Source organism: Salmo trutta, chromosome 9 (assembly GCF_901001165.1).
Source record: "Salmo trutta chromosome 9, fSalTru1.1, whole genome shotgun sequence".
NCBI classification, from domain to species: Eukaryota; Metazoa; Chordata; class Actinopteri; order Salmoniformes; family Salmonidae; genus Salmo; species Salmo trutta.
The window spans coordinates 47943877-47957732 of NC_042965.1; the positions used below are offsets into that span (position 1 = coordinate 47943877).

The 13856-nt window shown below is 43.6% G+C and overlaps 1 protein-coding gene across 1 annotated transcript in view; it reads left to right on the forward strand.

The window, feature by feature from the left end:
* The first annotated feature begins 3954 nt into the window (after positions 1 to 3954).
* The window catches only part of dapk1 (death-associated protein kinase 1), a 178713-nt gene continuing 168811 nt past the window's right edge, over positions 3955 to 13856 (forward strand). The window contains 3 exon segments of the mRNA XM_029763893.1: positions 3955 to 4402; positions 4671 to 4915; positions 5043 to 5230. Of these exon segments, the coding sequence (XP_029619753.1) occupies positions 5169 to 5230 (62 nt within the window). The 5' untranslated portion in view covers positions 3955 to 4402; positions 4671 to 4915; positions 5043 to 5168.

Genomic DNA, 13856 nt, shown 5'->3' on the forward strand with positions numbered 1-13856 from the left:
TGTTGCTTCAATATATCCACATAATTTTCCTCCTCATGATGCCATCTATTTTGTGAAGTGCACCAGTCCCTTCTGCAGCAAAGCACCCCCACAACATGATGCTGCCACCCCCGTGCTTCACGGTTGGGATGGTGTTCTTTAGCTTGCAAGCTTCCCCCTTTTTCCTCCAAACATAACGATGGTCATTATGGCCAAACAGTTCCATTTTTGTTTCATCAGACCAGAGGACATTTCTCTAAAAAGTCCACAACACTAAATACTTAATATGGTCCCCACACAACCATACAGTCGTGATGAGGGCATGACACCGCCTCTTCCCCCTCTGGAGGCTGAAAAGATTTGGCATGGGCCTCAAAAAGTAATACAGCTGCACCATCGAGAGTATTTTCGACTGGCTGCATCACCGGTTGGTATGGAAAAATGCACCGCTCTCGACCGCAACGCGCTACAGAGGATGGTGAGGACAGCCCAGTACATCACTGGGGCTCCCTGCCATCCAGGACCTCTATACCAGGCGGTGACAGAGGAAGGCCTGAAAAATTGTCAAAGACTCCAGCCACCCAAGCCCTAGACTGTTCTCTCTGCTACTGTCCTGCAAACGGTACCGGAGCACCTGCTAGTGGACCAACAGGCTCCGAGATAGCTTCTACCCCCAAGCCATAAGACTGCTATATAGCAATAAATCAAATCAAATCAAATGTATTTATATAGCCCTTCTTACATCAGCTGATATCTCAAAGTGCTGTACAGAAAACCGCAAACAGCAAGCAATGCAGGTGTAGAAGCACGGTGGCTAGGAAAAACTCCCTAGAAAGGCCAAAACCTAGGAAGAAACCTAGAGAGGAACCAGGCTATGAGGGGTGGCCAGTCCTCTTCTGGCTGTGCCGGGTGGAGATTATAACAGCACATGGCCTAGATGTTCATAAATGACCAGCATGGTCAAATAATAATAATCATAGTAGTTGATCGAGGGTGCAACAATTCAGTAACACAAGAGTGTCAGTTGGCTTTTTCATAGCCGATCTTTGAGAGTATCTCTACCGCTCCTGCTGTCTCTAGAGAGTTGAAAACAGCAGGTCTGGGACAGGTAGCACGTCCGGTGAACAGGTCAGGGTTCCATAGCTGCAGGCAGAACAGTTGGAACTGGAGCAGCAGCACGGCCAGGTGAACTGGGGACAGGAGTCATCAAGCCAATAACACTGCTAAATAGTTAATAAAATGGTTATCTGAGAGTCGATGTGAGATCCAAGTCTGCTTCATCTGCGTGGACAGATTTTGGGCTTCGCCTCTTCCACTCTGGCTCTACTCACCACTGCTGTTGAAGTCAAACTGGTTTCGAAGGCAAGTGCACGCCAGTCAACTGAAGGCTTTATCCACAGGTTTCACACTTCTTGTTAATTGGTTTCTCCCATTTCGGGGGTGCTTTCATATTTTATCAGAAATGCTCATGTTTATTGAAATTATGTCTTTGATTTAATTAACGTGTGAGGTATTAACCATTGTAATGTAAAGTGTGCAATAGTATTTCAGTTAAAGTGTATCACTGTTCATTAAATAATTGACCTGTTTAAAGGTATGAATGGCTCATGCCAGTTTATGGTCTTTTAAGATGCCAGTTCTTCCCATTCTGTAAGAACTGCGCAAGAGCAAAGATGATATTACATTGACAAGATAGTCAAGTGACCGCTCTAACAATAGAAATACATGTTCTCAAAGATGAACGGTAGGCGGGAGGAGGCGAGATCAGCTGGGACTATTCTAGCCATTGAGAAGGCAGATACATGTGTGAACAACAGGCCATAGAGATAGATAGAAGACTCATAATTGTCTTCTTCTTCTTTATTGGCTGATTGCTCCCAACTCATAGGAATCCCCACCCAGTTGACTACTTATTAAACGGTGGAAACCCTGGATGGCAACGGTCATGCTAAAATGGGTTATGTCCATGATGAGTCCTCTATCTATCTCTATGAAAACAGGCAAAACTCCGATATAAAGTAGCTTTTTTCAAAGTTACCGAAATGCCATGTGGTCCACTTATATCAGTTCATTCTTAACGATTATTAAACTTGTATTCAATCAAATAAGCCTAGTGGCAAATTAGTTGTTTACATCCAATTGGTGACATATTTAAAGAAATATTCTTAAATATGCTATTTTTTCACCAAACTGACTTGTTGCGGATCAAGTTCCTGTTGACATAATGCACACAAAATTTACTTTTTCACTTAACTTTTCATGTACCAAATACAAATATAATGTTCAATGTGTTTCCATGGCATTTTCAACTCTATTGATAGTTGTCACAAAAACTGTTGGGTTAAATAGCAAATGTGCCTACTTTAGTCTCGCAGATACAGGCAGGCTAGTCTACATGATGATATTATTACGGAGAAGAGAGAGGATATTTTGTATTTGTCAAACGGCAGTCAAGCATCCGTCCCACCATGTCGAATGATGGTTCTCTCAACAAAAAAAAGTGTTATAGTTATATAGCGAGTGTATTGGCACGTACGTCCTAGCACCATTAGTTACAGCGCAAATAAAACCCACACAACGTTAGTATTGTATATGAATGTAATTCCTGTAAATCAGTAGTTCTCTGTCTCCCCTAGTGGTCTGGACCACTACTACATGTAGGGAACACGCAGCCCACACACACAACGTTAGTATTGTATATGAATGTAATTCCTGTAAATGTACAGCTGTATGAGTCTGTAGTTCTCTGTCTCCCCTAGTGGTCTGGACCACTACTACATGTAGGGAACACGCAGCCCACACACACAACGTTAGTATTGTATATGAATGTAATTCCTGTAAATGTACAGCTGTATGAGTCTGTAGTTCTCTGTCTCCCCTAGTGGTCTGGACCACTACTACATGTAGGGAACACGCAGCCCACACACACAACGTTAGTATTGTATATGAATGTAATTCCTGTAAATGTACAGCTGTATGAGTCTGTAGTTCTCTGTCTCCCCTAGTGGTCTGGACCACTACTACATGTAGGGAACACGCAGCCCACACACACAACGTTAGTATTGTATATGAATGTAATTCCTGTAAATGTACAGCTGTAAATCAGTAGTTCTCTGTCTCCCCTAGTGGTCTGGACCACTACTACATGTAGGGAACACGCAGCCCACACACACAACGTTAGTATTGTATATGAATGTAATTCCTGTAAATGTACAGCTGTAAATCAGTAGTTCTCTGTCTCCCCTAGTGGTCTGGACCACTACTACATGTAGGGAACACGCAGCCCACACACACAACGTTAGTATTGTATATGAATGTAATTCCTGTAAATGTACAGCTGTATGAGTCTGTAGTTCTCTGTCTCCCCTAGTGGTCTGGACCACTACTACATGTAGGGAACACGCAGCCCACACACACAACGTTAGTATTGTATATGAATGTAATTCCTGTAAATGTACAGCTGTATGAGTCTGTAGTTCTCTGTCTCCCCTAGTGGTCTGGACCACTACTACATGTAGGGAACACGCAGCCCACACACACAACGTTAGTATTGTATATGAATGTAATTCCTGTAAATGTACAGCTGTATGAGTCTGTAGTTCTCTGTCTCCCCTAGTGGTCTGGACCACTACTACATGTAGGGAACACGCAGCCCACACACACAACGTTAGTATTGTATATGAATGTAATTCCTGTAAATGTACAGCTGTATGAGTCTGTAGTTCTCTGTCTCCCCTAGTGGTCTGGACCACTACTACATGTAGGGAACACGCAGCCCACACACACAACGTTAGTATTGTATATGAATGTAATTCCTGTAAATGTACAGCTGTAAATCAGTAGTTCTCTGTCTCCCCTAGTGGTCTGGACCACTACTACATGTAGGGAACACGCAGCCCACACACACAACGTTAGTATTGTATATGAATGTAATTCCTGTAAATGTACAGCTGTAAATCAGTAGTTCTCTGTCTCCCCTAGTGGTCTGGACCACTACTACATGTAGGGAACACGCAGCCCACACACACAACGTTAGTATTGTATATGAATGTAATTCCTGTAAATGTACAGCTGTATGAGTCTGTAGTTCTCTGTCTCCCCTAGTGGTCTGGACCACTACTACATGTAGGGAACACGCAGCCCACACACACAACGTTAGTATTGTATATGAATGTAATTCCTGTAAATGTACAGCTGTATGAGTCTGTAGTTCTCTGTCTCCCCTAGTGGTCTGGACCACTACTACATGTAGGGAACACGCAGCCCACACACACAACGTTAGTAGCCAGCTACATTGTTACAATCCTTCCATTTCCTGCAACATTCCCTTTTTATGTTGTCTGAGAGGAAACGTTAGTTAGTTTCACCGCCTGGGATAATATATTAGCCTGTCTTCTGTCTGGACACGGACTGCTGGGACACGGTAAGACGCGTTATTTTATTATCGATACGTTTACATTTTCCACCGAATGTGAGCAGCTTATCAGGGGCTACTATCCACATTATATGGTGATAAGAAGGGCCAACATCTATTTTATTTGGTGACCAATTAAGCTATATGAAATAACGCAGCTGTACTGGTTTACTAGGGCGTTTTTCCGCTATTAAAACGGTTAAACACCTGCTCTGACGGTAGAAAATGAAGATTTGACTTTACAAGAATAATAGAGTCGCGTTTCTTTCCCTGGCAGGGAGAGCGACTCCCGGACACAGTCGTTTCCTTGGCTACTCCAAACCTTCCAGTCGGTTATCTATGTTTCACCTGTAGCCCACGGCCGTGTAGACTGCTCCCTTTTCTTATTTCTGACACATTACTGAGAGGTAGAGCCATTACTGAGAGGTAGAGCCATTACTGAGAGGTAGACCTGCTCCATGGAAAAGTCGACGGCGGAAAGCGACACCAGGGAGTGAAAGTCGTGACGTCTCACAAAGCAAGGTGCAGCTTTTCCCCCCTCAAGTCAACCCTCTCTTTGTTGAACAATGTGTTTATGCCAACTCGGTGTACCATTCAACCGTTACACAACCACATGTACACTAACCATGTTGTATTTGATCCGGTTTAGAATAATGAAGACGGTCCGTGGCCAGGTACGGTCGGGTCGGTTAACCGGGACAGGGATGGGAGGCTGCTGAAAGACCATGCTGCTGTTTTGGAATCCTCGGCTTGGGAGCAAAAACCACCTAACAACATGACTGGGTTCAACCAGCAAAATGTTGAGGATTATTATGAGATGGGAGATGAGCTGGGCAGGTGAGTTTTATATATGCTGTAAATGAACACTAACAACAGTGTTTCAGCCTATACTGTGGTGGTGTGCTTCCTATGCAATCATAATATTACATTTATGTGTTACACTATGGAACAATGACTATAATCAGTTAGTTATATTATCCAAAGACTGACTGCAACCCCTCTAAAGGCTCTCTCTATCAACACCTCTTAGTTACGCAAAGCATCGTGACTATATTATCTCTGATTGATGGATAGATGTTGCAACCAGACGAATATAATACTGAATAAGATTATGCGCTCCTGATTTATGACCCAGAAAGACAGCAAGTTTTCCTTGAATATCTCTCTCGCATCATCTCTGAGTTATAAATCCTAATGAAGTTTTAAGCTGATGGCTTAATGTGGTAGCTTGTTATCGTGGCTCTTTATTCTGTCAGACTGACAGTGTTCGTCATGAAGCAGCTGACAGGCGCCTCTCTATCAGCCCTACTGTAGTGAATCTTCATCTCACAGTTCATTTACAGCCTGTCATGTCTCTTCACTTTCACTCCGTATGGCTCACTGCTCCACTCCATATGGTGTGTGTCCAAAATGGCACCATATTCCCTTGTATTGTCCATAGGGTTCTGGTCAAAAGTAGTGCACCATATTCCCTTGTATTGTCCATAGGGTTCTGGTCAAAAGTAGTGCACCATATTCCCTTGTATTGTCCATAGGGTTCTGGTCAAAAGTAGTGCGCCATATTCCCTTGTATTGTCCATAGGTTCTGGTCTAAAGTAGTGCACCATATTCCCTTGTATTTTCCATAGGGTTCTGGTCAAAAGTAGTGCACCATATTCCCTTGTATTGTCCATAGGGTTCTGGTCAAAAGTAGTGCACCATATTCCCTTGTATTGTCCATAGGGTTCTGGTCAAAAGTAGTGCGCCATATTCCCTTGTATTGTCCATAGGCTCTGGTCTAAAGTAGTGCGCCATATTCCCTTGTATTGTCCATAGGGTTCTGGTTAAAGTAGTGCACCATATTCCCTTGTATTGTCCATAGGGTTCTGGTCAAAAGTAGTGCGCCATATTCCCTTGTATTGTCCATAGGGTTCTGGTTAAAGTAGTGCACCATATTCCCTTGTATTGTCCATAGGGTTCTGGTTAAAGTAGTGCACCATATTCCCTTGTATTGTCCATAGGGTTCTGGTCAAAAGTAGTGCACCATATTCCCTTGTATTGTCCATAGGGTTCTGGTTAAAAGTAGTGCACCATATTCCCTTGTATTGTCCATAGGGTTCTGGTTAAAAGTAGTGCACCACGTAGGGTTTAACTAGACCACTACTATTCCCCCAAGGCAGAGACACGTGTCTGAGACCATGACGCTACCAGTGTAGTGGACCTGATGACAATCGCCTAATGACATTACCAGTTTAGTTTTCTTTAGGAACAGATGTGTTGTCATCAAAGTGCACTGATTGGATGCTGGAATGACTGTGTGGACAAACGTGTGCGGGTAGCCAACAGGAGTGCCTTTCAAGGTGATTCGTTTGAGAATCAGATGAAAACATCATGACTGGTTGTGTTTCTGCCACATTAAAAGCTAATACATGATCACATTCATGACACATTTTTACTAGGCCTCCTAGACCCGCTGAGATCATACTACATTAATAGGGGTTCTATATGTAATTCTGTGATTAGACCCGCTGAGATCATACTACATTAATAGGGGTTCTATATGTAATTCTGTGATTAGACCCGCTGAGATCATACTACATTAATAGGGGTTCAATATGTAATTCTGTGATTAGACCCACTGAGATCATATTAATAGGGGTTCTATATGTAATTCTATGATTAGACCCACTGAGATCATACTACATTAATAGGGGTTCTATATGTAATTCTGTGATTAGACCCGCTGAGATCATACTACATTAATAGGGGTTCTATATGTAATTCTGTGATTAGACCCGCTGAGATCATACTACATTAATAGGGGTTCTATATGTAATTCTGTGATTAGACCCGCTGAGATCATACTACATTAATAGGGGTTCAATATGTAATTCTGTGATTAGACCCACTGAGATCATATTAATAGGGGTTCTATATGTAATTCTGTGATTAGACCCACTGAGATCATACTACATTAATAGGGGTTCTATATGTAATTCTGTGATTAGACCCACTGAGATCATATTAATAGGGGTTCTATATGTAATTCTGTGATTAGACCCACTGAGATCATATTAATAGGGGTTCTATATGTAATTATGTGATTAGACCCACTGCCGTCATTGATTAGCAAAGTTTTTATCTTCTGAAGATCTCCAGCCCTTCCCTGAGGTCTGGTTATCTGCTACATTCTAGCACTTTGACCTGCCTTGACAATTCCTTACACGCTGAGAGGCTTTTGATCTACCCCCCCTCTCCCTACCCCTCCGTCTCCCTACCCCCCCCCCCCCTACTCCTGATCTTACCCCCTGTCTCCTCTTACCCCCTGTCTCCTCTTACCCCCTGTCTCCTCTTACCCCCTACCCCCTGTCTCCTCTTACCCCCTGTCTCCTTACCTCCTGATCTCCTCCCTGTCTGTATCCAGCACCCAAGTGTGGTTGTGGTTGGAATGAGGCCCGTTTCGAGAGTGGGGAAATGATCCAAGTAGAGGAGTCGGTGGTTGGTGCTGGAGTAGCCATGCATGACAAGACCAGCCACCTCACTGGAATGAATTAGTTAGCTTGGCTATCTATCTTATTTAACCATAAACACTGTGCGGGAGGTGCTATACATTATAGTGATGCTCCTAGACGTTTCCACTTCAGCATGACAGCACTTACAGCTGACCAGGGCAGCTTTAGCAGGACAGAAATCTGACCAACTGACTTGTTGGAAAGGTGGCATCCTATAACGGTGACACGTTGGAAGTCACTGGCCTTACTGAAGAGCTCATTCTACTGCCAATGTTTGTCTATGGAGATTACATGGCTGTGTGCTTGTTTTTTATACACCTGTCAGCAACTGGTGCAGCTGAAATGGCCGACTCCACTAATTTGAAGGTGTGTGTGTGTGTGTGTGTGTGTGTGTGTGTGTGTGTGTGTGTACTTTTAGTGGCTGATGGGTTCATCTCAGAGACAGTCCGTGACAGAGACAGATCGGAGCTGAAGTTGGTACCAAATGATTTACAACATGTGTTGACAAAACCAACATGCAAAGTAGATTATTACTTATTTTTGTAACAACCTAAGAAGTGTAGGTGAGCAACAACTGCTCAGTGGTAGGCCACACAAACTCGCAGGACGGGACCGCCGAGTGCTGTAGCGCCTAAAAATCATATGTCCTCGGTTGCAACACTCACTACCGAGTTCCAAACGGACACTGGAAGCAACGTCAGCACAATAACTGTTCGTCGGGTGGATGCCAGGAGACCGCTACCTGCCCCAATGCATAGTGCCAACTGTAAAGTTTGGTGGAGGAGGAATAATGATCTGGGGCTGTTTTTCATGGTTCAGGCCCCTTAGTTCCAGTGATGGGAAATCTTAACACTACAGCATACAATGACATTCTAGACAATTCTGTGCTTTCAACTTTGTGTCAACAGTTTGGGGAAGTCCCTTTCCTGTTTCAGCATGACAATGTCCCTGTGCACAAAGCGAGGTCCATTCGGAAATGGTTTGTCGAGATCAGTGTGGAAGAACTTGACTGGCCTGCATAGAGCCCTGACCTCAACCCCATCGAACACCTTTGGGATGAATTGGAACGCCGACTGCAAGCCAGGCCTAATCGCCCAACATCAGTACCTGACCTCACTAATGCTCTTGTGGCTGAATGGAAGCAAGTCCCTGCAGCAATGTTCCAACATCTAGTGGAAAGCCTTCCCAGAAGAGTGGAGGCTGCTATAGCAGCAAAGAGGGGACCAACTCCATATTAATGCCCATGATTTTGAAATGAGATGTTTGACAAGCAGGCGTCCACATACTTTTGGTCATGAAGTGTATCTCTGCTGTCTGTACTGATAAAACGTTGTTCATCCTCCAGAAATCCCCAAGGCTGCTAAAACCTTGGAAAGACACGGACTGACTGGCTGAGGCCTTGGCTAATTACTAATCAGAGGGTTTCAAGGTATTTGGTTGATTCTGAGTCTAGGGAGTTCTATCATTCTGTTACACATCCTCCTGCTCTGGGGCTGCAACTCAATAATTGCTCCTTCCTAAAGTGTGCACTTGTTCACTTCATTAATCTTGAAAGGAAATGACTGTTTATAAATCAGAAATATGGCGGAAACTCCCACTAGCCTCAACCAATCCAGTGCTTTTAGATTTGTGGGATGTAGTGAACAAGTGCACACTTCAGGAAAGAGATTATTGGAACGCAGCCTATGCCTGATAAGAACTGTTGTGTAGGCGGGGCCAGATCTTTTGTACGGCCCCTTTAGTGGTGTTGAAGCATTTAATAGCCCCGCAGTGGTGGTGTGCTGTGTGTTGCTTGGGTTAAACACACACACACTTTTGAATCCCTGGGTAGGGTGGATATGAGGGGGCACTGCCCATTCTCCCAGCACTGTCATGGTGGTCCTCAGAACTGGAGGCTGTTTCCTGAATAGACCCTCAAGATGTCAGCCCCCATCAGCCTGTTGAAGGATGGTGCTGCAGTCTAATGGGCTCATTACCTATTCTGCTATTTACTGTTTTTATTTACGCTGATCTTGTTTTGTACGTTTCTATGACCTGAAAACAGCATCTGGACATCAGAACAGATATCACTAAAGTCAATTTTTTGGAGGAAGATTTCTACTTCAATGAGTCGACCGCTGTTGTTGAAGTGGTCAGGTGACGCGGCTGCTAAGCTACAGGACTGTTTTGTTTAGTCTGGAATATGTTCCGGGATTCATCCAATGGCATTGAGGTCACCAGCTGCTGCTACTCGCTGTTTATTATCTATGCATAGTCACTTTACCTCTACCTATATGTACATAGTACCTCAACAAACCTGTACCCCCGCACATTAACTCAATATACCGGTAACCCCCTGTATATAGCCTCGTTATTTTTTTAAACTTTAGTTTATTTAGTAAATATTTTCTTAAAACCAACAATGCAGTTAAGAAAAATTGAGTTAAGGGCTTGTAAGTAAGCATTTCACTGTAAGTTCTACACCTGTTGTATTCGGTGCATGTGACAAATTTGATTTGATGTACTGCTCATTCCGGGCCAGGCCCTAATTCCCGGGACTCGAAAGAGGAAGAGACGGCGCAAGAGTAAGACGAGCGGGCTCCTAGACGAGACCACGTTCTATTGGCAAACTGGATGAACTCCGTTCGAGACTATCCTATCAAAGGGACCGGAAGTCATATCCAATGTTTCTCGGGGTCGTGGGTGAACAAGGGGATAGATAATATACTTCTAGCTGGAACTGCAGCTTCGGGGGAGGTGTGTGTCTCTTTGTTAATAACAGCTGGTGCGCGATCTTGAGGTTTTGCTTGCCTGAGTTAGAATACTCCATGACAATACCATTTACCAAGAGAGTTCTCATCTATATTTTTTCTTGCTGTCTATTTACCACCACAAACGGATGCTGGCTCTAAGACCACACTCAACGAGCTGTAGACGGCCATAAGCAAACAGGAAAATGCACATTGAGGCGGCGCTCCTGATTCCCGCTCACAAGCAAAAACTCAAACAGGAAGTACCAGTGACACGCTCAGTATGGAAGTGGTCTGATGAAGAGGATGCTAAGCTACAGAACTATTTTGCCATCACAGGCTGGAATATGTTCCGGGGTTCATCTAATAACAAGTGCATCGACGACGTCGTACCCACGGTGACCGTACGTACATATCCCAACCAGAAACCATGGATTACAGGCAACATACGCACTGAGCTAAAGGCTAGAGCTGCCACTTTCAAGGAACAAGACACCAATCCGGACGCTTATTATAAATCTCGCTACGCGCTCTTACGAGCCATCAAACAGTCAAAACATAAATTCAGGACTAACATCCAATCCTACGAAGCTGGCTTTGACACTCGTCGGATGTCGCAGGGCTTGCAAATTATCTCAGGTTACAAACATTCACAAGGCCGCGGGGCTAGACTGATTACCAGGACGCATACCCGGAGCATGTGCTGACATTTTCAACTTTTCCCAGTCTAATAGCTACAGTGTCTTCAGAAAGTATTCACACCCCTTTACTTTTTCTGCATTTTGTGTTACAAAGTGGGATTAAAATGAATTGAATTGTTTATTTTTGTGTCAACGATCTACACGAAATACTGATGTCAAAGTGAAAGAAATATTCTAACATTGTGAGAGAAGAAAAACCTCTTTAGTATTCAACCCCCTGAGTCAATATTACAATTACCTTTGGCAGCTGTGAGTCTTACTGGGTAAGTCTCTAAGAGTTTTGCACACCTGGATTGTACAATATTTGCACATTATTCTTTAAAAATTCTTCATCCTCTTTCAAGTTGTTTGTTGATCATTGCTAGACAGCAATTTTATATTATATTTTCAAGCCGATATTAAGTCAGCTGTAACTGAGCCTCTCGGAAACATTCAGTGTCATCTTGATAAGTAACTCCAGTATAGATTTAGCCTTGTGTTTTAGGTTATTGTCCTGCTGAAAGGTGAATTCATCTCCCAGTGTCTGTTGGAAAGCAGACTGAACCAGGTTCTCCTCTAGGATTTTTTTCCTGTGCTTAGCTTTATTCCGTTTCTTTTTATTCGTAACTCCCTAGTCCTTGCTGATGACAAGCATACCCCTAACATGATGCAGCCACCACCACACTTGAAAATATGAGGAGTGGTACTCAGTGATGTGTTCTGTTGGATTTGCCCTAAACATAACACTTTGTATTCAGGACATTAAAGTTAATTATTTTTTTACTTTTATTTTAATGCCTTATTGCAAACAGGATGAATGTTTTGTAATAGGTTTTATTCTTTACAGGCTTCCTCCTTTTCACTCTGTCATTTAGGTTAGTATTGTGGAGTAATTACAATGTTGATCCAACCTCAGTTTTTTCCTATCACAGCCATTAAACTGAGGTAAAGTCAACATTGGCGTCATGGTGAAATCCCTGAGTGGTTTCCTTCCCCTCTGGCAAATGAGTTGTATTTGCCGGATACACCTGTATCTTTGTAGTGACTGGGTGTTTTGATACACCATCCAAAGTGTAACTAATAACTTCAACATGCTCAAAGGGATATTCAGTCTGCTTCATTTTTATTTCCAACAAGTGCCCTTCGAGGCATTGGAAAACCTCTCTGGTTGAATCTGTGTTTGAAATTCACTGCTCGACTAAGGAACCTTACAGGTATCTGTATGTGTGGGCTACAGATATGTCATTCACATCATATTCAACACAACATGCTACAATTTCAAACATTTTACTGAATTACAGTTCATATAAGAAAATCTGTGAATTGAAACAAATAAATTAGGCCCTAATCTATGGATTTCACATGACTGGGAATGCAGATATGTATCTGTTGGTCACAGAGACCTTAAAGAAAAAGTAGGGGCGTGGATCAGAAAACCAGCCAGTATCTGGTGTGACCACCATTTACATCATGCAGCATGACACATCTCCTTCACATAGAGTTAATCAGGATGTTGATTTGTGGCCTGTGGAATGTTGTCCCACTCCTCTTCAATGACTGTGAGAAGTTGCCTGATATTGACGGAAACTAGAACAAGCTGTCGTACACATCTATCCAGAGCATCCCAAACATGCTCAATGGGTGACATGTCTGGTGAGTATACAGGCCATGGAAGAACTGGGACATTTTCAGCTTCCAGGAATTGTATACAGATCCTTGCAACACGGGGCTGTGCATTATCATGCTGAAACATGAGGTGATGGCGGTGGATGAATGGCACGACAATGGACCTCCAGGATCTCGTCACGGTATCTCTGTGCATTGAAATTGCCATAGATAAAATGCAATTGTGTTGGTTGTCCGTAGCTTATGCCTGCCCATACCATAACCCCACCTCCACCATGGGGCCACTCTGTTCACAACGTTGACATTAGCAAACCGCTCGCCCACATGACGCCATGCACGCCATCTACCCGGTACAGTTGAAACTGGGATTAATCCTTGAAGAGCACACTACCAGTGGCCATCAAAGGTGAACATTTGCTCACTGAAGTCAGTTACGACGCCAAACTTCAGTCAGGTCAAGACCCTGGTGAGGACGACGAGCACGCAGATGAGCTTCCCTGAGAGGGTTTCTGACAAGGTTGTACAGAAATGCTTTGGTTGTGCAAACCCAGAGCTTCATCAGACGATCCCACTGGATGTGGAGGTCCTGGGCTGGCGTAGAGATGAGGCCGGTTGGATGTACTGCCAAATTCTCTAAAATAACGTTGGAGGCAGATTATGGTAGAATAATGAACATTCAATTATCTGGCTCTGGTGGGTATTCCTGCTGTCAGCATGCCAATTTGCATCTGTGGCATTGAGTTCTGTCACACAACTGCACATTTTTTGTGTCTCCTCTCTCTCTGCGGATGACTTCGTCAACCATTTTGAAAAGAAGGCTGATGACATCCGATCCTCGTTTGCTAAGCCAAACGACACCGCTGGTCCTGCTCACACTGCCCTACCCTGTGCTTTGACCTCTTTCTCCCCTCTCTCTCCAGATGAAATCTCGCGTCTC